Raw genomic sequence first — 27,394 nt, 5'->3', positions numbered from 1 at the left:
GTATTTTTTAATATATATTTATATCCAAGTCACTTGCCATCTCGTGAGCCAGTCAATGGCAGCTCTGTGTAGCTGTAGATGTCCTGCTCCTTGTCCCGCACTGGCTAGAGTGGCCATGATGACCATGAGTTCAGGGAAGCCCGCCCCATCCCCGCTGGCCAGCATCTCTGTTGCCATGGGTATGAGAGTGCTCAAAAGCACAGTGCAGACACCCTCTCCCACCTGGCTGTTGTCACGGACAATGTAGGAGGTGAGGAGTTGCAGTAGCTGTCTGTTCTCTTGCACTGTGTCCAGCTGGTCCGAATCTTTAGGAGGGGAGGCCGTCATGCCCCTCAGCCAGGCCTGCAGCCTCGTGGGCTCCACGCAAGCCAGCTGGGCTAGTGAGCCACACAGGCATAGAAGGCTGGGATTGGGGCTCTTTTCCGCTGAGGAGTGAACACAGATGAGAGTTGTGAGAGGGGAAATCAGATGGCTTATTTTTGGGAGACACTGCATGGCTACTTACTGAGCTGGAAAAGTTTAGTGAAGAATTTCAGAACTCGGTTACAGAACTTTGCCGATAGATTCTCATTGGCAGTGGCCATCATGATCTGCACCAATTCTCCGCTACAAGACAAGAGTGGAAAAAGGATATATTAAATTGATGCAGAATGCTTCTAGCAATTTCGAAAGAAATATTATCTGGCCAAGACCTACCTGAATGAGAAGAACTCCTCCATTGCTTTGCGGACCTGACTGCTTTCCAGCTGTTTCTCCAAGTACTGCAGACACTCTTCAAGAATGGACTCATCCAGACCACTGATTGGAAACAGAACAATATTAATCAAAATTCTTTTAGATTGCAGTTCTGCTAAAAAAAACCATATGGTCATCTGGGGACCAACCTGTTGGGGTCAGAGTGATTGGCGATGATGTTGTAGCAGCCTGTGATGAGGCGCTCGTAGACGAGAGCCAGGAAAGCGTCAGATTCGGCGGGGCCCAAGATCCTCTCCAGCGTAGTGCTGCAGATCTCTGCCACGCTCTCTGTGCTGCTCTCCAGCAGGAGCGGAAGCAGCGTGCGGATCACCTGTGGACTGTTCAGCTCCTCTGTGCTGCAGCAACACACAAGTAATCTTTAACATCTGTCAATCTTTTATACGATTTGTCTGTTTCAACTGTCGCTCAAGACTTACACAATGAGGTCCCCAGTAAGGCGCACTAATGAGAGCAGAATGTGTTTGAGCGAGGAGGCTACGGGCAGCGATTGGTTGCTGAGGGTCCCCAGGTGGGCAGCCTGAATGGCGCTGATGTAACTTTCCGATGGGATGGTGTCGTTGGCAAAGGCGTTCCGCTGTGGGGAAAGAACCGATCAGTGTAAGGTGAAGTAGTGAGAGAGTGTATTTACTCGAAGTGTTGAAGGAAAAAAATTCTAACCCATGAACCAAAGTTAGGGAATTCATTGGTGTGAAAGTTGTTCCATGTTTCACACAGTGTCTGAACAGCTGATGGCAGATTCTGCATCACAGTCTGACCTGAAAGAGTAAACAGAACAATAATGGATTAGATATTCAAATTTACATAAAAGCCATTGAGTCCATTATATCTTGATTTTATCCAGAATTCTTACCAAGCAGATTGGCTTTGCAGCGCGTGGATCCAATGGACAACACAGCAGCATAACCCCGCAGTTTAGCTTCTGTGGGTTTGTTTTCTCCTTCCTCTGGCAGGCTCATCAGAAGGTATGACCTGAGCAGACATATGACCAGCAGACCATTCACATATTTGGATTTGCAATGTTTATTTGAGATGGTTCACCTAAAAATTTTATTAAAATTAATGTCATTATTTACTCTAATGTTATTTAAACGCAAAATGCTAGGTGTTTTTTTCCAAATAACAAACTCCAAAAATGATAAAGAAAAAAAAATAAAGGTGATCAAATGATGTGCACTATATTAAAAGTGTTTGAAGACATTTAAAAAACATGTAAGGCATTATGATATTCATCGTACTTTAACTCAAGAATCACAGAGATTAAGAGTTAACACCACCACCTTAAATTTCAGTCTATTCCTCAAACATTCCATCAAACAGACTCCCTCAATACAAACATCAGCACCTGGTGAAGGCTGTGTAGATGTCGATGAGCTGCAGCGTGGCGGGCAGCAGGTTTTTGGTGATCTCGGACGATTTGTGGGGGTCTGTATCAGCTGCTACTTTGGAGAAATGCTCATCTAAAGACACTTGCACTTTGGAAATCACAGCATCCAATGTGTAGATGGTTTGTAGAGAGGGTACTTGGTGAAGAGGAAGGATGCTGTTGGGGTCCACGCAGCAAAACGATGAGATCTATGAAGGAGAGGATTTATGAGGTCATATATTAGGAGACAAGCAGTATATCAGCCATTAATGGCTACTCTAAGAGTGTACCTGTCTGGCGATGTATTCCTCTGCGAGCTCCACATCATATTTCACTGTACTGCATTTGGCTGAGGCCACTTCGATCAGAGATGTGGCGTGGTCAGCTTTCATTCCCTGTTTCACTAGGTACTCCTGATAAAAGAAAGTGAACAGATGCATCGCATGAATGACTTCAAAACTTCAAGACACCTTGATCAACTCATTTTTTTCTTATTGTTAAAATAAATCTTACCTTGATCCAGTTGACGTAGGTACTGACTCGTAACCTTGATGACCATCTTAGGGTGTGCAAGATGTCGTTCTCACTGGGGTCACTGTTGCCGCTCTTAAGCTGCTCAATATAGGCCTTCGAGGGTGGCAGCACTCCCAGGATCTTCCACAGCACCAGGAAGTAGTACTGCAAGGAACATGCTTCCTGTACCAGAGAGTGACCGCAACATTTAGGGCAAAGTCAACCAGCACAAACACAAGATGACTATTGAGAATATTGCAGAATGTGTGTAACTCACTACTGGGGTGATGGGCTTGTTTTCTTGCCGTCTTGCTGTGTCAAAGCGGGATCCCGCAGCCAGCAGGGAGATCAGAGAGGAGTATAAGTCATCATACTTTACTGCACCATTGAACAGCACTTGGAAGGCCTGTAACAGTTGAAAAAATAACATGCACATTAACAACATTAATTTTTTACAGTTTTTATATTCACAAGATTTTAGGTTAAAATTAACAGTTTTATATAAAGCTGGGGCCTCAAAACTTTTAATGCCAAGAACCTCAACGCAAATAAAGAGATGGAGCAGGACCCCTGATATATATTGTATGAAACCGAGTACTGCATTAAAGCATAGCCTATCATTTCATTCTTATAGCACCCATATTAATGTGTTTATTATTTTAATATAATAATTATTGGTATATTATAAATTATTATGCTATTATTACTGTTTAATTTATTTTATTTATATATATATATATATATATATATATATATATATATATATATATATATATATATATATATATATATATATATATATATTATATATATATATATACACACACACACACACACACACACACACGCAATACAATTTTTGGTTTACAGAGTGCCGTGTTGTATGCCACATTTTAATTTTATTTAATGCATTTAAATGTGGGAAAGACACTGAAACATTTAGCTGAACTTTAGCTTCTTAACTTCAGCTTTGAACATTTATTATTAATTCATTGTTTCTGAAAAATTAGCTTGAGATAAAATAGTGGGTAGATACTCTGTTCATGAAAACTAATAAAAAATAGAAAAGTGTATTTTTTTGTACTGTACCGTGTCACCAGTTTTTCACAATTTGTAAAATTTATGTGGTTTCTTAAATAGTCAAGTTGTGTGACATTTATAAACATTTTAAAAACTATTTTTAAAAATATTTGAGGTGCTCAAAATCAGATATAAAAACTGTTAGAATTAAAATAATTGTATAATAAAAATAATAATCATAATTCTACTAGATCATAATATAAAATTTAATAATATATTATATAATTATATTAAACGTTTAAAATGTTTTTTTTTGAGAAATTAAAGCAGTCCACTTTAAGACACTGAAAATTTCATGTCACTTTTCCAAGAAATATTTTTGTAAAGACCAAAATGTTTTTCTTTAACTAGGTGCACAGACATTCCCATGGCTCTAATACTTGTGTAGACATGTGATGTGTAGCCTCACCTTGCCATCAAGTCGACTCCTGTCATCCTCTGAGGCTTCAGGAGACAGAACGCAGTAGAATTTCGGCTGTACCGTGGAATCTAAATGAGATTGATGAAAGACATATAACAATCAAAACAGTTCTTGCAATAGATTAGCAAAGCTTACAACTGTTGTCCTGCAGTATGTTTGATATCGACCATCAAGGGCATAATGGAGAGAAATATAAGAGTTCTGACTTACTCCTACCTGCCGAGCAGTGCTTGGCCCAGTTCTCCTCCACCTCTTTGAAACCATAATAAAGTGGGACACCACCTCTCTTTCCTCCATCCTGTCCTGAACTGGTCCCAGATGATACGGGTGTCAGAAGATTGTACTGAACCTGAGTGAGCAAGTAAAAAATTGTTTCAAACAAGCTACAAAGCAGTGCCATGTTTCCTGTGAAAGTACAGCTACATCCGTACCTGCTCAAATAAGTACATGGGAGCTTTTGAGTACTGGTGCAGCAGGTAGTCGAACACTAGCAAGATGCGGGCCAGGTTGAGGGGTACAGCTTGAAGCTGAGAATCCACATGCGCTGCGATTTCAGCGATGGCCTGCATGCAGAGGGTGAGGATGTTGCGGCGGCCCTTTTCAGAGAAGTTGTGAAAGATGAGCAGAAGCAACTGAAGGTGTTCAACGTTGAGGTCCTCATCAGCAGGGACTGCTCCCTGTAGTGTGTGCTGTTTAAGAGTGCCCACAAACCTAAAAAAAACCAAAAAAAAAAAAAAAAAACAAGGTTGAGAATGTTACATGATGTTATACGAACTTCATGCAAATACATAAAGAACACATGGGTCAGAATTAGGTGTAGAATCCAATTCTACATTTGAAAAAAAGAGCTGTAATTCTGTAAGATTTGGTGACATCTTACCTTTCCCAGACCTTCATGCACTCGGGTACATCAGGCTCCCCCTGCTGGCTGGCTTTATGCTGCCAGATCAGCAGTAACCTGGAGACCACTGAGAGGGACTGAGGATGGATGTACATGGGCCAGGGGCCCTCTGAGAACGGGGCTACACCCAACTGCTGCAGAAGAGTGTTCTGAGGAAAATTTATAGAAAAAGTATCAGATACCTGACGCCTATCAAAAATGTGTAACATTAACACAGATTTTTTTAAGCATATTTCAAAATTTACCTGTAGGGATGGAGAGGGCAGGTCTGATGTTACCAGAGAGTGATTAAAGTGATAGAGGGCAGAGGCGAACTCTTCATCAGAGGACCCTGGACAAAAAAAAAAAAAAAAGTTACATGTTAGGAAAGGCCTCAATGGAAGCCTAAATGTACGATTAGAGTGAGGGTTTAAAAAACCTTTGACATCTTTGTCGACATCCTTGATGATGCTGGCGAGGGTGGCCATGTGCTGCTCCGTGAGAGACACGCTCAGGTAGTTGCGAATGAAATTGTTCCTGGACTTCAGCATGGAGGTGGTGATGAAGTTCAGTATGCTTGAGGCCAAACTCAAAAACTGGAACAAGAAACGTGTCTTCAAGTCAACATGAAACTTCACTCATCATGTAACGTGATGTAAATTAGTAAATAAATTAATAAAATAATGTATAAAAATAATGATATATTACTGAAAATAATATATTTCAAAAAGTCAACAGTAAATTACAACCCTTTTCACTCTTCGTGTAATGAATGATAAAAATAATTAAATAATATATTAAAATTATTCTAAAAATATATACAATTATATAAAAATAATATAATACAAATGTCATTTTATTTAGTTATTTTGCACTGGCGCTTATGGCAGTTATATTGGACTTCTACTGAAAACCATGGCTGAAATATCACACAGAAACAAAAGCTTGTTTTTTAATATTTTTTAATAATTTTTCAGTAATATTTATTTATTTATTTATAAGAAAAATGTGAATGACAAAAAAATGAATACCCTTAATTAAATAGTAAAATATTATACATTTTATAAATAAATAAAAAAAATATATAAAAACTTTGCTTAGCTTTGCTTTGACAAGGTTGGTTATCAGTTACGTAAGAAATGTGTTTGTACAGGACATAAAATAACATTTCAGTTCCAGCAGCAATAATACTCAAAATCAGCACTGCACTATACATCATGGCCTTACCAACTCCGGGTCCTTGCGACTAGCCAGGATGTTGCCATTCTCTGCCGTGTTCAGCTTGCTGGGGCTCTTGAGTCTCGGGGATGTTTCCAGAGGTGGGGGTGGAGGGGGAGGTGGAGGTGCCACCTTCTCTTTACTGGGAGAAATAGTCTCTTCAAACCACAGCCCCAGAATGGGCTCACTATCATCATCTGAAAACACGCCAAGAGCCACATTCAGCACCACATTCAAAGAAGTCACTGTACCGTATGCAAACAAATGGAAATGTACTTCAGATCTTGTTACTGTTAAAGGCACAATAAATAGAAGCATAATGAGACACTACGAATCTGACCTAAGACAGAGATCTGCTGACCTGAGAAACAAGCTGCTCTTGTCCTCTCCTGTCTTCTCTCTGCTGAAATAATGAACACTGTCACTAGCTGTGACGGCTGCCAGATCGGCGCAGTAAGCAGAGCATGCTTAGCGTGCCACAGAGTTCAGGAACAGGAAGTAAACTGACCTGACTCTGAGCTCTGGGGAGGCCTGACTGCTGTCCTTCTACTACAACATGCAGTGCTCAGGAACTGCCTAAAAATGTCCCTGAGATTCCTCAGCCCTGACACTAGCTCAGTAAACCACAAGCAAACCCTGACCTCGGCTGCATAGAAAATAACTCATGCTAAAAACATTAAATAAAACTGCTGGGGGAATCTTACAAAAACTCTCAAGATACACACAGGTCATATTTCAATCCAAAGTGGCGAAAAATATCAAAATTATATTCTGCAGAAAGAAAATGAATTTAATTCATTTTGACAGTATTGTTATCAAAATAAAGCACATTTAAATCCATCCTTCCCAACTGTCAGCAGCTTACTGTAAAATCAGCATTACAGTAACTCATATTGTTTATGGTAAACTACATTTAAAAAATATATTTCTAAATGTAGTTAAAAAAGTAAAATAAATAATACTTAAAAAAAAATCATTAATTCATTTCTAATTCACTGTGAAGTCCATGTATATAGTTTAGCTCTTCAGGGGTAAAAAGTAAAAAATTCCATGTATATAGTTTAGCTCTTCAGGGGTAAAAAGTAAAAAAAATAAAATAGCTCTTCAGGGGTAAAAAGTAAAAAAAATAAAAATAAAAAATAAAAATTCATGAGAAAAGTCCAAATTTTTGTTTTTCTTGGACATTTTTTGGGAGATTCACCCAGCTAGACACCAATCTAACGGGGAAATTTACTGGTTAAAGCAACTACTCTGTATATATGAACTAAATCGGCTTCAATCTCTGACCTCACTGTGGGCTTTATTTACAAGGTTGAATATTGAGAAATCTGCAGCGTTCGCTACCTTGACTGCTGTCCTCTTCTGTGCTGCTGAAGTCATCTTCGTAGTAAGTGTTGGAGTCAGTGGAGGCACTGGCGTCACTGCTGACCGAACCTTTCCTCTGCCGCTGCAGCACGCACGCCTGAATCAGGCAGAACCAGAGGCACCACATTCATCAAACACAACAGACCGCTTCCTCATAGCAACCATGATCGAGTCTTGTGGTCACATACCTTTTTATAGGAAGTGGAGAGCAGCGTGAAGAGCAGGTTGGTGAGAGGGACAGAGTCAATGAGTCTCTGCACTCTCTGTATGGACGTGCTCTGGGCCATGATGTTCAGTTCCGCTGGAGGCCCATCACTGGCCCAGCCCTGGAACACAGAAAACAGCTTCACTCGTATTTACAATATAAAAATGCTCTGGTAGTTTAAAAGAGGCAGTTGTGTTCGGTCTTACTCTGTGAAGAGCCTCCACTTGTAAGTCCTGGAACAGTGATGTGAGCAGCTTGATTGAATGATTTGCCAGAATGACTGACAGAACCCCAAAACCTTGGTGCCTAACAAGGGAAAAAACATCACACTTACCGACGCACTTATGTCATTTTTGTAATAATCAAAAATACAGACAAAATAATTGTTGTAAAAGTTTTTTTTTTTTTTTTTATATATACACATGTATATATTTATATTTTTTTTAAATAATGATTATAATGTGTTCATTCACATGTACTGAAGGTATAACGAAAATAGGTTGTTACTTTGTAGTTGATCATCACACCCCATGGCATTGAGACGTTAGAGTCACTCAATTTAATTTTTTAAAACTAACATCCACAGTCCATTTCTTAGACCTTGGCACATGCATTTTAGCACTCTAATATTTCATGCACCCACATTCATTAGGTCATCATTTGAAGCACAGAATTCAGAGGCACTTACCCTTTCCCTGGGCCAAGTTTAGGAGATCCTGCTCCGTCCTTGGTTCGGGTGGCGATGTCTCGGACCCGTAGTGCTGCCAGGGGATCTTTCTCCTTCCCTTTATCAGCCAGGGCCGTGGGGCTCAGGTTTAGTATCAAATACAGGCTGTTCAACAGGCACCAGGCACCCAAGAGCTGAAAGTTCTGATAATGCTGTTGAAACACAAAGAACAATTTTAGATGTGGGGTGTTCTCATTAATGTTACATTCTCATTAATGCAATTGGTTCACCTACCTCTCCTCCAGCTCTGCGAGAGGTACTGATGGCCTGTCCAATCATCTCATAGATTTCCAGCTGTTGAAAAAAGGGAAAGCATAAAACGACAAGTGTACCAAAGACAAAAAAAACAAAACTATAAAATAATTCAAAATAAGACTATTGACACCTACGCATTTCTGTACGATGGTAGCAGCATCGTTTTCGTAGTCTTCCTCCTTGGAGCCAGTGGAGGCCGCACGGAGCTGCAAGCCGCTGCCCACCTGCAGTATGGCCATGCAAGTTGCCACACTCACACCTGAGAAAAATAAATAAAAATAAACACTCCTAAAGTTCTCTGTGCACATCTCAACTCGCCAAAAGGAGATTTTTACATCAACCCACCTGCATAGAGGCAGCTTAATGCTAACACAGTCACATCAAGTAGTCTCCCAGGAGTCAAAGGCTCCAGTACAGGCAAGGAAAGTGTGTCCAAGGCCATGGTCACATCAATCACCAGGGAGTGAAAACTGAAACCCGGGAAGGGAAAGTCAGCATACTCACTCTCAACAGATTTAATGAACAGCAGTGAGCTGAGGGTGTCTTTTTATTTACCCATTTCGGACAGCGGTGGCGTCTGCCACAGTGGCCGGCATGATGAAGAAAGAGTTGGCAGATACCGCATCCTGGAAGCGGTTGATATACCGTAAGAAGTAGGGAAGGTTGAGGCACACGCGCAGCAACTTCTCTGAACCCCCTGTAATGCAAGAGTTAAAAAATAACTCACGTGGTGGAAGGTTTAGTGTTAGTTTCAAAAACTTGATCTAGTGGTGAATTTTAATAGATTAGTGTTAATTTTGTCATGTCTTATTTATATAATTTTAATTTATGATTCACCACAACTTGGGATGAAACATTTAAGAACCACTGATATAGTGCAACTCACCTAACTCTTGTAAACTGGACACATTTTGAGAGATGAAGGCATTCTTCATTTTGGCCTGCGTTGCCTGATCTGTTGTTGTCTGGTCATCACACTCATTCTCACCCTGTAAAACACATGACTTTATTCGTTTGTTCATAACAAAACAGCAGTAAACCCAGGAGTGGTCACATCATTGTGAACTCAATCAAAAGACTCATCTCACTGACTCACCTGCATGTGAGCAGATGGAGAGGCCAGCACGGTAATGTCAGGGTTAAAGACTGAGGTCAGCTGATTGAAAAAGTTCATTTGGACTTCTTTTTGTCTGAGTTCGGGGTTAACAGGGGAGGGAAGCTCCTTCTGGTCCTCCACTGGAAAACAAGAGCACCAAAGACGATTGCGGAATATCAGGAGACAGAATCTCGTCTTTGAGTTAACCATTCTGGACAACCTCAAATCCTCTCTGATAGAGGAAAGATGCAGTCTGGCACTCACATGAGGAAAAAAAGTTAATTCACTCAGATAAGACCATGCTTTGTCTGGACTGAACTGTGCCACCAGTTATTTGCCAAACTGTTCCATGAAGGATGCAGAAAAATTTGATTTCATGCTTAATTTGTAGGGCTGTCCTTTCATGATACATTGTTTAATCAGTCAAATTAATTTGCATATAATCACAGAAAATATTTTGCTGAGAAAACCCCCCAAATTAATATAATATTCCGTAGGACAATCCCATATCATGGAATTTGCATACAGGTCAGGGGGCCTGACTAAATCCATCCACTTTTAAATCATGTTCCCATTTTTAATAATTAATTGTACTAAATTAGCATGCTAAAGACCACCTTACTAATGTGCAATATTAAAGAATTCAATTACTAATGCGAACAGCTCCCTCCTGCCTTGATCTAAACTGAGTAAAACTCACAAGAGAGCCTATAATTAACCACAATAATCAAATGAGCAGCAAAACAGGCACACAAGAAAACGATGCTTCAGTAATTCTCGTGTACAGCAGATAACAAGCTGTAAAGAGGACAAATATAGTTATGACACATCCGTGTACTACACGCGCCACATGAGCATTACAAGACAATGTATTAACTGACCTCAGGCATCTGTCCAAGTTAAATTCCACAAAAACTCTGGACATTTACACTCTACTGGAACTTCTAAAACATCTTCACCAACTCAAGCTGTTTATTTCAGGACAGCTGTGTTGAATTTTCAAGCAAGACACTCAACAATCAAATGCAGAAAAACACTGCTGCTGCATATCCCCTTCCTGTAACACTGGCTCTATAATATCTAAATCATAGAGATTACTTCTATAAAAACAGGTCATTACGCCAAGCCAGACATTTCATGTTGTCTTTGCATGATCTGGACAGCTCATTTATCTGGTTACACAGGGATGTGACAATTTGAAACTACTCTTACCATCAGAAAGGGTCTTGACAGTTTGGGGTAGTTTGGCCGACTTCATCATCGCAGTAAAGGTGATGATCTCGGTCCGATCCAGTCGACTGCAGCCAGTACAAAGGCCTTTTATTAAGAGGATCAGGTGCTTCTGTGGAGTGGAAAGAGAAGGGAAGTTAGTCTATAAGGATACGTTATGCTTAATCAAACAACATATTCTGATCAAAAAGTGCATATCTGACCTGAGAGACCGCACATGCTTCATCGGGATTCTCCAGACGGAGCAATGAGAATTCAATCAATACTTTACATGCTGCAGCTACTGACAGCAACTGATTTCTGGGGACTAAAATGGGACAGAAAATTGGAACATTTTTAATAGCCTGTTAAACCTGTGCATGACTTTATTAGGCTAGAAATGAAGGAAATTACAGTTTTAGAATAAAACAGCGAAATGTGACATACTTTGTCCACAAACTGTGGTGATGTAATGTGCAGATAGTGCCACAAAAGAGGAGTAGAATGGCTCATACTGTTTGTCATGGTGAAGAACCTCAGATTCACTATAGAAAAAAGAAGAGTAAACAGTTTAAAATCAACGTAGTTTTCAGTTTGCATCTCATTTAATGTGATGCTTTCAAGTGAAACCACGTATTTAATGAGATCAAATTTAAGACGGGACTTGATTATCCAACAGGAATTTAATTGTGAAAGACAGCAAGCATCATAATGCTAAACCAATGCCTAATATTATCCAGTAGTTTGCATGACCTGACCATTCTGACATCAATGGAAAAGCTAAATCATTACAGATAAAGCAAGTTATTACATTCTAATAAAAGATTAAGACAATATTTTTTTTTGTTGGAATAACCAAATCATTGACAATAAGGATAGAAACATTAATAAATAAAGTATTTACGGGTCATTCCAGAGGCTAAAATAACTCCCAAAATGCTGTTCCATCCAGCAATCTACATGATTCTTGCAGAGATATAAACATATGAAACTCTCCTACAGTAAGCATGTAACAACTGGTTAGCAATAAAAGGGGAAAAACAAATCACAAAGCTCAACAAGGAAATTTCTTAGTAAGAAACTCACAGGAGTAGGAACGCATGACCTTATCTGACAGAACGAACACTTATGGGGAACTTTGACATTGCTTTCAGATTTGAGTGCAACAACAACATACAAACATCACAAAAGAGTGTCATTAAAGGTGTTAATTGATTCCTAAAATCTCTTGTAATAATTGTCCAGTTAGTACCAGTGTTATTTTAGTACTACTTATATACTACTATAGTATTTATTAATATTCTGAATGAGTTTCAGGGAAAAAACTCTTAGGAAAAATTCACCTTTCAGCTTCATTTTATCCATTCAGAGAATGCCACTGGCAATAAACCTTTCTGAACAAACACACTGATCAAATCAAATGAATCTAAGCCCAGTCACAGACATGTGGAAAAGCAACAAACAATGAAAACAGTTTAGATTCAATCATTAATTAACTGCTAATTTGAACTGGTTTAGTCTAGTGTAGGTTAGCAGCTCAATTTATTATCAGCCGTGTTACTTTCACTTTTGACTGATTAAGTTGCGCTTAGTTCATGCACATCGAGAAGACGACAGTTAATTTTTTTATTATAGATGATGTTATTTATTTTTTTTGATTATTTTTTTGAGGAGGAGGAGAAGCTGACCGCAGTAAATGACAGACACCGTAATGTGTTTGTTTGGGAAGACCTAGCACAAAACGTATGATGACACTACACATATGATATTTACACACAGACAAACAAGCTTTTAATACGGGCAACTAACCCTACAACAATCTAAAACGGAGGATTTCGACGTTTGTTCACTTGACCAAAAGAGGCTAACTCACAATTAGCGAACCATCAGCAACACTAGCACCAGCTGCTAAGTCACGGCTTGCTAGTTAGCAGGCACACCCCCTCTATATGCATTAAATTGAGCCGACTGCGATTAAAACTTTGAGTAACTGGGACTAATGTGGTTGCCGCTGACTGACAGAGGAAGATTTATCCGGATGACAATTAAAAAAAGACGAGTTTGAGTATTACGAATAGTTCTTGACAGTGGCTAACAGGCTAGTAACGTTAGCTAGTGTTGGCTGGGGTTAACCGAGGGAGGCTAACAAGCTCATTCGGCGTCAATTAATTCACTTCAAACACAAATATAACCTCACTTTATTTAGGGGCGGAAGTCGTGGGATCCTGTACGTCCATTATAAGTAAGCGGCATTATTAAAATATCAACCTGGCAGGTTATATGAACGTGAAAGAGCGGCTCTCCGGCCTGATGATGAAGCAGAATCTGATGTATCTGCTACTGTAAATGCACAGTAACACAAGGGCTGTGTCTCAACACACAGCGAACTGCATGCGTCGACGGCACATTTAATCAATTCAAAATCATATTTGACCGCCGAAAATATTCTTAAACAGCACTTTTTGACATAATATGCGCATTTGGGCCAGCCCAAACCCTCTAATGACGCCCCGAAATACTGTCAAGGTAGTCAGCTGACTAGGTTTTGAGACACAGCCTCGGTGCTGCCATAGCATCACAGCTAATGCAGAGTCACTCAGCAGTTTATTTCAGCCCTGCAAGAGCCAAGTCAACAAACAAGCCCTCGTCTGACCTGTTTATGATGGATCCTATAAGCTGAGGTAGCGCCTTCGTCTCGAAAGCCGTGTAGGACGCTGATAAAAGTGGCCGGACGGCTGCGGTCCACTCAGGTTCTCCATCTCCTCCACTCGACGCCATCTTCAGATCCTCTATTAGAATCCAAGAGCGGAAGTGAGGTTACTCATCAGACGCCAAATAACAGGAACTGTCGTCAGAGATAAACATGAAAAGTCTTGTGTGTGTTATGTCATGTGAGCACGCAGAAACCTTCTGAGATAATAACAGGACTGTGGTTTACGGTTTTACTCATAAGCTTAAAACCTTATCTTTTATTTATTCACGACTGTGGCCGAACAGCTCAGGAAACGTGAGCTTAAAGATACAGTTCACCCAAAAATTAGAATTATGTCGTCATGTGCTTGTCACCATGTCTTTGCAAAATTTTCCTCTGAAACCCAAAAATAGATGTTGAGCGGAATGAGCCTCTATTCACTTTAATTTTATGGGGAAAACAGATACAATGTAATTGAACGGTGACTGACTCTTGTAAACAACAATAGTTAGTATTGTTAGTATTGTAAACATGACAGAATTTCATTTTTTTTGGGTGACGACTATCCTGTTAAAATAGTCCAAAATCAGCCCAATTGTACGTGTCATCATTTTTGTCCATGCAGAGTGAGTCAATAGTAACCAAAACTTTTTGGATCCCAGCATTCGTCAAAATATCATTTTCTGTGTTCCGCTGAAAAAAAGAGTTTTTGTAAGTAATTGAGATTTTTAATGACATAAGGGTGAGTGAGGATGGCAGAATTTTTATTGTTCAGTGACCATCTCTTTAAAATCATCCCAAATCAGACAAACTGTAGACTACATGTCATAATTCTTTGTCCATTCAATTGAGGTCAATGGTAACCAATACCTTAAATTTTCAAAACAATTCAAGAGTCAACAATTAGGAAGGGGATATTCTTTATTATAGATTAGGGGAAAAAGAACAAATAATTAATGCATGTTTAAAAAAAGCATTAGGTTTGTTACCAACTTAATTGAATGTCTACTCTTTTGTTACAAATACAATTATTAAACTCATTTTTTTTTCTGATATCATTAGTTTGCAGCAGCGGGGATGCTTTCAAAATTACGTATATAAACAGGCCTATTATTCATGAAAATCAAAAGAGTAGAAACATTTTACACAATAGTAAAATCAAGGATTTGTAATGTGTACAAGTCAAAATCAAAGTATGATGTGGCATATTAGAATCTTGCTCAAATATATCAAGAAAGAACATGGCTCCAAACCATCCAGTGCATTTGACATACCATAAAATAACTATAAATGACTACCCAAAATCCTATGCAGAATCTTCTCCGATCAATGTACAGGAGAAAACAAACCATCTGTCTTGACTCTTGAAAATTCACAGTTCTCATGTGCACTAGTGTTTGCCCATTCAAATCCTGTACATGAGGCAATATATTCATTAATCAAATTTAAAACCCAATCCCATTATTCAATCTTTTCCTTAATTTTAAAATTAAAAATGGCAGTCCTTTTGCAATACTCCTTCCTCAATATTAATTTTGAAAAGTAACATTTCTTCAAAAGGCATACTCAGACTTAATGAATAAAATCTATAAATGAAAAAAAAAAAAAAACAAACTATGAATAAACAGGACGGGTGTTATGTTGGTATACCTGGCGAGTCTACCTATAAATCACATGAGTTATGTTACCCCGAAAGGCACAATAAATAAATTAGACTGCGAATGGTTCAATCCTTGGGGTGGGGGGGCTACATCATTACTTCTCTCTCTGAAAAGGGAAAAACTATCATGGCCGTCTATGCACTTACACTCAAAACACCACAAGATCCATAAGACAGCTGGTTGCAAAAATACACCAAGCTTATCAAATGATCTTGCAGTTTTGACATGGTCACCAGCTAGTCTCCTGCCATCAATGTGTCGACCACATTGCAGTGAGGGAGAGAGTGAAGTCAACAGGCCATCCGGATGAGTCTTATCGCCATGCTCTGTTGAGCAGTTTCACTTCCGCTAGACGTTTGCTGATCATGGTGGCAAAGAAGAGGCCAAAGAGTACGCTGCTGATTAATATATAGTCATAGTCATCCTTAAGGACATCAAATTGCTTGGAGGGGAACACTCTACTCTGGTAGATGTCAAGACCATACGCAACCACCTACAGGGTGAAAAATTTACAATCAATGGAATTGATTCATGTAATAAGAATGGCATGGATATTAATAGCTCAAATAAAAACAATCCTACCAACAAGAAGTTATTTAATATTGTTGTTTAAAAATGGACTAAACCACTCTTACCAAACAGGTAGACTCCAGGCCAGAGGGGGCAGTGTAGATGCCCCTTATTCTTGACACAGTTTGGTTGTAGTTTATAAACCACTCTTCACGAATGGGCATTTCTGGAGCATATGGTATGAGGTTTTCCTCCCTAAACGGTGAGATAATCATTGTTGGTTACTCAGCAAGCAAGCTGTAAATCACAAAGACTGAATTGTGTCTCAACAAATATTAGTTGAGAACCTACCGACTCTGTTCTGAGACCACCTCTGGTCTCCGTGGGTCCAGAAACAGCTTTGGTAAGGATAAAATGTTGCCTGATGGCAGCCCGACTATAAAGTAAGAGCAACAACCAGCATTTAATATGAGAATGCTGATATTTGTCTTAAGAATTTGATCTTTAAAATAGATATATAAACACACACACACACACACTAGGGGTGGATCGATACATGTATTCATACCGAACCGTCACGGTACGGACATCTCAGTTCGGTGCATGAGGCCTTACAACGAATACAGGCAATTCACCCCCAATCCAGAAGGGGAACCCGCAGCAAATGTAACACTGTTTGATAACCGGCCGCCAGCAGAAGAACAGTGAATGGCACGAGTTGCGCACTTGAAAACAAAGCCCAATAGACAGTGACCATGTGCTGACTCTGAATGCATCTCTCACAGACTGACAAAGGAGTGTACTTTAAAGGCTTCTGCACACAGCTGTTTGCGAAATGGAGCTTTGTGCTCGTGTATCCTACCTCTCTCATTCGGCACAAATCCAAGTATTCCATAATATTTCCATATTTGTGATGTAAGGTATCTTAATGCTAAACTATTATTTATTATGTAAACTATAGGCTTTGTACTTCAGTCACGTTCCAACAGTGACACAGAGGTGCGCGCGCTGATGTTTGGTTCACTGAATTTTATTTTGATAAAGTACCAACTGTGCTGTCAAGTTAGCAATGCTGGAACTGATGTGTTTTGTGTGTGTGTATGCGCACGCGCTGGCGCAATCACTTCATGTATATATTTATGTATATGTATATGTATGTATATACAGAGCTGGGTAGATTACTTATGAATTGTAATCAGTTACTGATTACAGATTACATGACAAAATTTGTAGTCAGTAATATAATCTCTTAGATTACACATTTTTGGTAACGTAATCTGATTACTTTTGGATTACATTTGGATTACATTTGTGCTTACCCTTATTTGATATCACATATATTGAATTAGCCTAATATTTTGACAGATACAAAGAAAAAATATATTCCAAAAAATATATTTAATTCACCAACAAGAGCCACAATAGCTTCTTTTTCAAGTGCAATGCATGGACAGTTAATATTTACAAAATACTAACACTAATGTACCTTGCTGTTAGTGTTTGCTAGTAACACTGAATAAAAAAAAATCACATTTTAGGATTTTAAAGCATATTTATATATGTGTATATATATATATATATATATATATATATATATATATATATATATATATATATATATATATATATATATATTTTTTTTTTTTTGTTTTTTTTTGTTTTTTTGTTTTTTTTTGTGTTTTTTTTTATATGTATTTATGTAATGACTAATATATATATATTTTAAAGATCATTTCTAGGTCAAATGTTTGATCTCAAAACACTTGAAGTGCATAAGGTAGTAATAATGAAGGAAAATCAACATTACAAAAAATATATTACAGAACATGAAATTCCCAGCAATAACTTTGCTAATTCAAAGATTTCCGTGGACAGCAAACAGTGGTAGGCAGTGACATTTTTCCCCGTGTCTTTCTTTAAAAAAGAAATCATGTCTGTACATCCAGTGATTAAAGACTGTGTTCCCCTCCATTTTCCATTATCTTGTTGCTGATTTCTTCAGAGCGCGATTCTGACACCCCTCCCCCTCTTCGCCGGAAAAATTTGAAGAATCACGAACGTATATAAGCGGCAGGTTTATTAGAAAAAAATGTTAAAAAAGGAAATTTAGGAGAATCAATGAATTGTGAACAACTTATTACCACTGTTTAAATAATATGTAATCATGTAATCCATAAAAAAGTAACTGTAGTCCGATTACGAGTATTTTAAAAAGTAGTTTACTCTAATTACAAGTACTTGAGTTTTGGAATCTGATTACGTAATCCAGATTACATGTAATCCGTTACTACCCAGCTCTGTATATATATATAAAACAATGTCATATTTAGCATTTTCACATATAGGTGGGAAAAAAATTTATATTTGTACTACTGTCTGTTCGAAATAAATGAAAAGAAACAGAGCATAGTAGATTTTTTTCCCCTGTTGTACCGAAATCGTATCGAAACGTGACCCCCGAACTGAGGTACGTTCCGAACCGTGACATCTGTGTACCGTTCCACCCCTAATATATACATGTATATAATTTGTCAGTATCTGAACATTCTTAATTGCTTGATATGTACAATACTCACCAAGAAGGTGTCTGCTTGTGATGCCTTTTTCCGTAAGTGTGGCTTCTAAAGTGTTTATGGGAGCAGGAAAAATGTACGACTGCTGCAGAACCTGGGGTGGATGTGGTCTGTCCAGGGAGCTAAACACTGTAGTGTTATAGAGCTCTGCTCCCTCAAAGAGCTCCAACACAGAAAACTCATTTCTACGGAACTTGGAGTTCCAGTACACATACTAAACCAAAAATAACACAAAAAGTAGTGTTCAATTCTGTACCAGAAACATTTAGATCTATCACAGTAATCATTACGGATAGATAAACCTGTGTACTTACCACCACCCAGTTTTCAGAGTGTACAAAGTGAACAGGTCCTCTGGCCTTCCGCTGCACTGCTTCATGCACAATACGGCCAGTGACACCATCAATCAGGATGATTCCAACAAAGCTGCGCTCCGGATGGGCGTCTGTGCTTTCCGTTATCACAGCCAAGAGATTAGGGTTCAGATACTGCAGAAGAACACCAGGAAGGACAAACAACAGACACGATATGTGATTAGAAAAGGGTGTAATTACATTTACCCAGTAAGAGAAGTCATCGAATCAGCAGTACCTTGTAGAGCACACTACGATCCCCCATGACTCTGCCCTGGGAATGCACATGTTCATTTGCACGCTTTCCTTTGACAGCTACTATCTTCTGTACCTCAGTGGGAATTACCACCTCCCAGATTAGCTCTGTAGACAAATCCTAAAGGAACAAAATCACTTATGAACACCAGCATCAAGTGCTTTACATCTGCTTTGCACGAATGGACACTAACCTTACGCAGACGGAAACCCGACAGTTTTCCCTGACTGGAGTCCACTAGGTAGAAGAATATGGAGGATGCTGTGTCCTGAAGCTGCTGTAGAACATTCTTTGTAGATGGAAATGCTGTAACCTGAATGAGAAAAGAAATAGGTTCACATTCTCCAAAAACAAAACAGAAAGTTTGTCAAAAGAACGGAGACCCACCTTGTACTGGTCATCGATAAGTAGAAGGACTTTAGCATAGTCCTGGTCAATGACAGGCAGCAGCAGAGTCTGAAGGACAGGTCTGGGTAAGGCAGGGACACTTATTTGACTCTTCTTGCCAAAGATGGGATTGAAGACATAGAGGCTTCCAAGACCCGTGTCCTATAAATACAGTCCATTTTTAAATTGAGAAAAAAATCAATAATTAAATAAAACAAAAACATGAAAAGAATATATAAAATGAACAAACAAACAAACAGGCGAATGAAAAAATTGACAAATGAGTAAACAAACTAATAATCATGGAAGCAAGCAAACAAAAAACAAATGCACAAACTAACAAAATCAAGCAAATTAACAAACAAATGCACAAGTAAACAAAAGCAACTGAACAAACAAGTAAACAAAGTAGCTAACAACCAAACAAGCAAATAAACAAACAAAAATATGAATGCGTAAATCTGTAAAAAAATTAAGCAGCAAACAGAAAAATGCATAAACAAGTAAACAAACTAGCAAACATCTGAACAAAGGCAAAAGAATAAGCAAACAAATGCACAAAAAACAAGCAGGCAACCAAGTAAACAAACAAACAGCCTTAGATCATAAAAAAGCAAACTTCAAAAGCTTACCTTGTTTTTTATAAGAAGTGTGCACTGTGGAGGATGAGGAAAGTGAGCAGTGGTCCTTTGCACAATGAGTTTGAAAACAGAGTCGGGCTGGATGTTTTAGTGGGACTGATGAGGATGGTGTGGATAATAGTTTGGTGTATATGCCAAAGAGCTAAACAGAAAAACAACAGCCTGACGTTAACCGACAAGACAGCTAAAAGAACAAAGCAACAGCTGTGCTTACTAAACTTACCTTCCCAGAGGCAGTTACCATCAACATCATTTTCTGCAGGTTGAACTCATCCCGAGACAGTATGTCTATGGTGACCTCATTCTTCACACTGCTGCGGGGCTTCCGGGCATCATAAAAGAGTTTCCAGAGATGGGCCAGCCAGGCCTGCAGCAGGATGAACTGGGAAGAGAGGCGCTTGAGAACCATGGGTAACAGCCCATCTGCAAGCAACAAGAGATCACAGAGGTAATGAGTGACTGATGAGTGACAGAGGTAAATGAAACTCAATTATAAAAACAAAGACTTCAGTTTTAACATTACATTAGTTACATTCTTGAGCCAATGCACTGTCCAAAAGTTAGAGACACTGACAAAGACATGACATAAAATGTATGTGATTAGTAAGAGAAGCAAAATTAGAGGAAGCTCTCTACTTTACCTTGAATGGCTGGATCCGAGTGCAGCAGATAGGCAAAAGAAAACACACAAGGAAATAAATACAGAAAAAAGCCATGGAAAATAGGACAGTTGAGTAAGACAGGAGGTTTTTTTTTTTTGCTTAGCAAGCAAAAGCAGTAACATCATAACACAAATTAGCCATACATCTCAAACACGGGGTACATGCTTGCATGACATCATATCTAGCAAATGTTTTTAAAACAAAAACCAAAAAGGTTTAACCTGAACAGATTTTGAAAATGAAATTAAAATTAATCTATTTTATATTATGTACACTACTGACACAAAAATGACTTCAAATCATGACTTCAATTTGTATGAATAAAATATATATATTTAAAAAAACATATAAAATCTGACCCTTCATAGACAGCAACGCAACTGAAACATTCAAGGCCCAGAAAGGTAGTAAGGACATTGTTAAAATAGTCCATGTGACATCAATGGTTCAACCGTAATTTTATGGAGCTACGAGAATACTTTCTGTGCTCAAAGAAAACAAAAATAAAGACAATTCTGCATTCCCTCTCGGAAATGACGGCGGACACTGATAGGGAAAGAAGAATTGTTGAAGTCATTTTTTTTTTTCTATGCACGCAAAAAGTAATCTTGTAGCTTCATAAAATTACAGTTGAACCACTGATGCCACATGGACTATTTTATCGATGTCCTTACTACCTTTCTGGGCCTTGAACGTGTCAGTTGCGTTGCTGTCTATGCAGGGTCAGAAAGCTCGTGGATTTCATCAAAGTGATCTTAATTTGTGTTCCGAAGATGAACAAAGGTCTTACAGGTTTGGAATGATATGAGGGTGAGTAATTAATAACAGAATTGTCATTTTTGGGTGAACTAACCCTTTAAAATGTGTTTATCAATATTTTGAACTAACACTTCCTAACTGGATTTCTCCAAAATGATAAGATGGTAGAATAAGACTATAAACAATACGTAATAAGCAAACAAGGACATAATAAACAATGTTTTCCATTTATACTGCACTTTACCAGCTTTCTTTCCAAACTCTCCCTCCAGTTCTGCCTGTGTTCCAGTGAATGGCAGATCAACCATCTCCATGGTGACCACATCAGCCAAGGCCTCCTCCCTCATCCAGACGACCCGGCCTACAGCGGGACACAAAAATCAATTCCTTGCCTTTTGTAGTTTATACTTGATTAGGTTGGAGCCAAGTTGAATTTTACGTCTTTTATTAATTTATTTTTTACATGTATATTACAGAGTTCTAATAATTCACTTTCAAATCAATAACAAATCAATGTACTAATGTATTTAGGGCTATTTATTTAATTATTATAACTAATAATAATTTAATTTATTTTTAAATATATTTAAAATGGATTTTAAATGAAAGGATTTTGAAACTGCTTTTCTATATTTATTTCCCAGATTCTTAAATGTGAATTATTTATTAACATTTTTATTTTTTAATGTATCAATTCTTCCATAGTGAAGTTCATACCAGGTTGCTGTAGAAATGTGAGTGTAAGGTCTTCCGTCTGCACCATGACTCGGTAGCCCACAGAATCATCTTTCTTCAGAAAGGCGTGGACATATAACTAAAGAACAGACCAACCAAATTAACCTACATCAAAATGATTGGCTAATACTCGGTTAAACATATATACTTCAGCCAGGGCTCTGAACCGCTTCAAGGAATAAAAACTAAAACCAGAAACGAACGAAATTTTCATAGGAACAGAACCAGAAACAGAATCAAATTTTATAGTTCCGAACAGAATCGAAAATTTGAAATGGCCATTAACCGGTTAATAATGTTATTTTATCGTTCCATTTAATATTTGAAATTTGCTGTCAACCAATCATGAATTCCACGAATAAGTTTTTTTCACTCTCAAAATGCAATCTTATAAAAGTGTTCTTTTTAACAATGCAGCAAACATTTTTAAATATCTTAAAAATACTTTGATGTCTTTAAAGTGTTGATAGATTGAAAAAATTTTTTTTTTTTAGTAGCCTACATTTGGCCAAAATCTAGAAAAGATGATGCCGTGTTGGCTGTGACTAAGCTCAGCGGGTTATTGGCTAATGTTACCAGATCTCTCTTTTTTCCTTTTCTTTTTGAGTAAAGAAAACGCTGTACTTTATTATTATTATTATTATTATTAGGCAAATTAAAGGCAAAGACAATTGTTTTTAAAATATATCGTTATTAAGCATTATTTCTTCCACCCGAACCGATTTCGGAACGGTAATAATATCAGAGGAACGCAGGAACAGAAACGTTAAAATATCAATTCTGCTCGGAGTGAACCGATTGAATTTATTTCCGTTTTCAAGCCCTGACTTCAGCATCAGTCCTCACTCTGTTTGGCTTTCCTCCATTAGGGTCCATGTGGTAGATAATGGTGGTATCAAGGTGCCTCCGCCCTGTGTCAGCACTGAACAGGTTGATGCTGCAAGCCTAGAGTAAAAATAACAACAGATTAAGATACAAGTAAATACCTAGAATGATGTTTCTGTATCGTGTTTGAAATGTGACTCACAGTATCATTCTTTGGGGACATCACAGCAGCAACTGTCCTCTCTCCAGATGTGGCAAAAGCAGCCAGATATGACTGAAATATGACGAACATTGGGCTTTAGACTTTGAATAAAGAGTAACCAATAACATTTCTGTAACCAATAAGTTTTGTGAATGGGAATTGCAAGGAATTTAATGGTTCTGGTCCTGTGTGAGACGTATTAGTTCTTACTGGATTGAAGTCTCGGAGTGGAGCGATAAGGCCGTCTTTGAACTGCAGCAGGATGTGATGATCTGGACTGAGCTGCAGGAAGAACTCAGAGAGAGGAGGCTGAGCTGGATTGGGTTGAGTGGACGTCAGAACAGGCCGGAATCCAGACACCACCTCCAAATCTAGCGTCTTTGAAAAGAGGAGCCACCCGGGATGTTATAGACAGTTACTGAAGTTTGATGATGGACTGTACATTAAATATAAGCATAGCGCCATCTGCACCTGGAGGTGGATCTGTCTCATTTCTGTCTGTTCTGCAGACTGCAGTGGTAGAGTGTACAGGGACTGTGTGATCTGATCCACACACAATAGGATTCCTGAGCTGACGACTGCACAGCTGCTCTCCAGGCTTGACATCCATGCGGCTTCAACGGATTTCTAAGAAAAAACAAACGTGTGACTGTATTATTATCATCTAAGTAACTGACTCTTTCAATAAGAAAACTGTATTATTGTGTATTATTATAAGAGAAGATTTTTAAGAACTTTTTAAAAGTAGTTTCTTATGCTCACCAAGGCTGCATTTATTTGATCAGCAAAAACAGTAATATTGTATTATTACAAGCTTATATTATATTATTACAACACTATAATATTACATTTTATTACAATTTAAAATTCTAATATTTTTGTATCTATTTAAATATATTTTTAAGTGTAACTTATTCCTGTGATGGCAAAGCTGAATTGTCAGCATCATTACTCCAGTGTTTAGTGTTACATGATTCTTCAAAAATCATTCTAATATGCTGATTTGCTGCTAAAGAAACATTTCTTATTACAATAAAAATTTAAAACAGTTGCGCTGCTTAATATTTTTTGTGGAAACCATGATAGAACAGAAAATTCAAAATAACAGCATTCATTCAAAATATAATTTTTTGTAACATTATACATGTATTTACTGTCAGTTTTGATCAATTTAATGCATATTAACTCCATACCTTGTTCATGATTTCTCCATCTTCAATTTTGTATTCAACAATAACAATATGGGAGTTTGGCACAACTCCCAAAACAAACACCAGTCCATTCCCACCAGAATAAATAGTTTGATATTGAACAGAGTCACTGTGGGATGCAAAATGAATTAACACAATTAATTACAGCAATGAAAATCATTTAATTTCAAAATAATAACTGCAATAAGAATTTGCAAAAAACAACAACAACAACAAAAAAAAAAAAACGCTGTTATGTTGAATTCCAAGATTTTTTCATCACCTGTCAGGTAGGTTTTCCACCCATATCTCGCTGCCACTTGAAAGGTCATGGAGAGAGATTGCTGATTTCTTCAGCACAGCAACATACTTCACAAGGTCTTGAACTCCAACTAAAGCAGCAGCCTGAAAGCTGTGGCCAGTAGTGGACAGTGTCAGTTTGATGCATCAGTTAGTCCTAATACTGTCACAATAAAACATACAACCTTCCTGTATCAAGCACTGTCTCCCACTTCAAGCCCCCGACTGTGGTCTCCCAGGAGCGAAGCAGACGGCCATTCCCGACAACAACAACAGCATCTAAGAGACAAAAAGAACCATTTCAGAGGCCTCATTTCACAACGCACATGCTTTTTGCTGCGTGCTTACCCTGTCCATACATAAGCAGCGCATCAATATGGCCCTCTGGTCCGGTCTTATCCACATGACGCCAGACTGCAAGAACCAAAAACATTTCACTGACATTAAATGAATGAATCATACTTTTTTTTTTTTTTTGAATCAAACTTTTCATTGCTTTTTAATTTTGATTATATCACCGAAACCAAGATGAATACATTTGGTATTCAGAAAATTAGTTAACTCAACCATAGTGAATAATAAAAAGCAATAAAGAGGAAAGATAAAGAGGAATTGGGATAGATACTGTTGTTTTTAAATAACTCTAACACCTTTTCTGGTGTTAAAGTTTAATTTATATTTATATATACTTTCTTTTTCCAATGGAACATAAAAGATGATATTTTGAAGAATATTGGAAACCAAACAGTTGTGGCTACAACTGACTTTCATTGTTTATTTTTATTTATTTTGTCCATATAAAGGAAGTCAATGGAAACCATAACTGCTTGTGTCCCAACATTCTTTATACAGAATAACAACATAAGGGCTCATAAAACAATCACAGAATTGACATTTTTTTGGTTGAACTATCCCTTTAATGAAGCAACCACCAAAAAAAAAAAAAAAAAAAAAAAAATCACAATGGATCGGCCAGATATATATATATATATATATATATTTTTTTTTTTTTTTTTTTTTTTGTTGTTGGATGGACTGTCCCTTTGCATTGTATGCATATGTATGCACTGTTAATAAACAACCATAAAAAAATATTAGACTATCACCACAAAGCCCATCTATGTAGACATTTTAAAGTTTTAAAGCAATACAACAGCATTGTTAGATTCAAAGTTAACCCTTTAATGCACAAATTATTAAAATTACATTTTTCTGGTCACGTTTTTTTTTCTTTCTTTTTTACGTTTTATTACACATTTGTCCACTTCAAATGAAGACAGAAATAAATATTCCAGAATTATGATGCATCACTTTGTCACCCATGAAGTTATTTTGTCAAAAATTAAATAAATAAATAAAAAATAATTGGGTACAGGTCAAAGGTTGTCAAATGGTGGATTATAATTGTTTTTGGTGCAACACTGCTGTCTGAAATCAGATTATGGACGCTCATTCTCTCAGTGTCTAATAACCAATAAACGCTTATAATCGGATTCTGACTGTAACTTATAAAAGCCTCTAGGATTCGGAGGTGAAAAGACAGGCAGATGAGCTAAAACACTTACACAGGTCTCCAGTCCTTGAATTGAGGGAAGCAAACACGTTCTGCTCAGTTGCCACCAGGAGCTTTTTAGACGCTTGAGAGTGAGTGTCAAACAAGGCGAAACGCACCTTGCCGATAAACTGTTGCCTCCTGAAAGAAATCGCAGGGAGTTCAGAGTGATGTTAGCACATGATGATTGATCAGCCCGGTGTAAGTTAGCCGACATCAGTCAGCAGCCTGTTTCTACAGTCGTAGAAATCCCACATTGGATTATACATCAAACCAACACACATCTATAAAATCCGTTCACATACCAATCAAACTTCCCAACTTGATCTTCAAATACCGCCGACGCAGTATATAATAAAGACATAGATATTGCTAATCTGACTACAAGCCAAGCCATTGCTGCAGAGGAACAACTCCCACAATGCTCTGCGGTTAAGGACCCAAAATAGCCAACTTTTATTAAAACAAAAATTTAAAAAATGCATTTTTCCATCCTATAAGAGTTTAGAATTTTAGTTTAGTTTTTGATATACAAAAATATTTTTTAAAATGTAAATACATTTATCAGTGTGAAACTGCTGCGCATCAAATTAACATCAGGCATTCGCGTGAGCTGCCTATAGACTGCATTTAAAATGCTTCTTAAAGGGTCATGTACAATTTAAACAGTACATTAACTAAAATAATACTATAGAAATTATGCCCAAATTATAAAATAAATTGCACAAATGATTGAAAATAACCTGAAAGACCTGCTGAAGTTGTGTCCCAAAATTTTTAGGCAAATTATTAAATACATTATGAAATTATTACTTATTTTACAATAATATAAAATGTAAATATAGATGCTATCGTAATACACTTTGGAACCTTTTTCATGTGACTTTGGATTTGGTTTATTAATGGATTTCCATGTGAATCAACCTTGATACAAGGGGTGCAGTTTTTTAATAGGATGGTCTGTAAATATGACATGTCCATCTAAATATGATTTTGTCCTGCTTGTGG

At 37.7% G+C, this 27,394-nt stretch overlaps 2 protein-coding genes across 17 annotated transcripts in view; both read right to left on the bottom strand.

Moving 5' to 3' along the window:
- Positions 1 to 13,910, bottom strand: part of LOC109090064 (E3 ubiquitin-protein ligase UBR4) — a 47,016-nt gene extending 33,106 nt beyond the window's left edge. For 5 of the 16 annotated variants that reach the window (XM_042713063.1, XM_042713069.1, XM_042713065.1 and 2 more), the window contains exons 1-33: positions 13,742 to 13,910; positions 11,536 to 11,633; positions 11,313 to 11,416; positions 11,092 to 11,221; positions 9,880 to 10,019; positions 9,670 to 9,772; positions 9,339 to 9,480; positions 9,129 to 9,253; positions 8,918 to 9,042; positions 8,763 to 8,822; positions 8,490 to 8,680; positions 8,008 to 8,107; positions 7,785 to 7,922; positions 7,576 to 7,693; positions 6,593 to 6,634; positions 6,241 to 6,428; positions 5,453 to 5,609; positions 5,280 to 5,365; positions 5,014 to 5,183; positions 4,565 to 4,844; positions 4,344 to 4,482; positions 4,122 to 4,201; positions 2,910 to 3,038; positions 2,633 to 2,821; positions 2,410 to 2,532; positions 2,099 to 2,328; positions 1,607 to 1,725; positions 1,414 to 1,511; positions 1,173 to 1,330; positions 885 to 1,091; positions 697 to 798; positions 506 to 606; positions 38 to 425 (exon numbers count right to left, since the gene is read on the bottom strand). In XM_042713063.1, the coding sequence (XP_042568997.1) occupies positions 38 to 425; positions 506 to 606; positions 697 to 798; positions 885 to 1,091; positions 1,173 to 1,330; positions 1,414 to 1,511; positions 1,607 to 1,725; positions 2,099 to 2,328; positions 2,410 to 2,532; positions 2,633 to 2,821; positions 2,910 to 3,038; positions 4,122 to 4,201; positions 4,344 to 4,482; positions 4,565 to 4,844; positions 5,014 to 5,183; positions 5,280 to 5,365; positions 5,453 to 5,609; positions 6,241 to 6,428; positions 6,593 to 6,634; positions 7,576 to 7,693; positions 7,785 to 7,922; positions 8,008 to 8,107; positions 8,490 to 8,680; positions 8,763 to 8,822; positions 8,918 to 9,042; positions 9,129 to 9,253; positions 9,339 to 9,480; positions 9,670 to 9,772; positions 9,880 to 10,019; positions 11,092 to 11,221; positions 11,313 to 11,416; positions 11,536 to 11,633; positions 13,742 to 13,866 (4,685 nt within the window). In that variant the 5' untranslated portion in view covers positions 13,867 to 13,910. The remainder of the gene's footprint in view (positions 1 to 37; positions 426 to 505; positions 607 to 696; positions 799 to 884; positions 1,092 to 1,172; positions 1,331 to 1,413; positions 1,512 to 1,606; positions 1,726 to 2,098; positions 2,329 to 2,409; positions 2,533 to 2,632; positions 2,822 to 2,909; positions 3,039 to 4,121; positions 4,202 to 4,343; positions 4,483 to 4,564; positions 4,845 to 5,013; positions 5,184 to 5,279; positions 5,366 to 5,452; positions 5,610 to 6,240; positions 6,429 to 6,592; positions 6,635 to 7,575; positions 7,694 to 7,784; positions 7,923 to 8,007; positions 8,108 to 8,489; positions 8,681 to 8,762; positions 8,823 to 8,917; positions 9,043 to 9,128; positions 9,254 to 9,338; positions 9,481 to 9,669; positions 9,773 to 9,879; positions 10,020 to 11,091; positions 11,222 to 11,312; positions 11,417 to 11,535; positions 11,634 to 13,741) is intronic. The other 11 variants (XM_042713068.1, XM_042713075.1, XM_042713074.1 and 8 more) reach the window with 8 other exon arrangements.
- A 773-nt stretch (positions 13,911 to 14,683) lies between these two features.
- LOC109090468 (ER membrane protein complex subunit 1) lies at positions 14,684 to 26,815 on the bottom strand. The gene is given in 24 exon segments (XM_042713079.1): positions 14,684 to 15,934; positions 16,077 to 16,206; positions 16,303 to 16,387; positions 18,528 to 18,738; positions 18,839 to 19,012; positions 19,116 to 19,253; positions 19,327 to 19,446; positions 19,521 to 19,682; positions 20,153 to 20,282; positions 20,284 to 20,303; positions 20,385 to 20,584; positions 20,803 to 20,811; positions 21,827 to 21,943; positions 22,300 to 22,396; positions 23,164 to 23,262; positions 23,345 to 23,416; positions 23,555 to 23,722; positions 23,816 to 23,971; positions 24,538 to 24,664; positions 24,818 to 24,946; positions 25,020 to 25,113; positions 25,183 to 25,248; positions 26,400 to 26,527; positions 26,692 to 26,815. Coding segments are annotated over 24 exon segments (2,904 nt in total). The 5' UTR covers positions 26,784 to 26,815; the 3' UTR covers positions 14,684 to 15,754.
- Between the last annotated feature and the right edge of the window lie 579 nt (positions 26,816 to 27,394).

Source organism: Cyprinus carpio, chromosome A23, assembly GCF_018340385.1.
Source record: "Cyprinus carpio isolate SPL01 chromosome A23, ASM1834038v1, whole genome shotgun sequence".
In the NCBI taxonomy this organism is placed as follows: Eukaryota; Metazoa; Chordata; class Actinopteri; order Cypriniformes; family Cyprinidae; genus Cyprinus; species Cyprinus carpio.
Note: the sequence above shows the minus strand (reverse complement) of the source record. Positions and strands in the feature narration are given on the sequence as shown.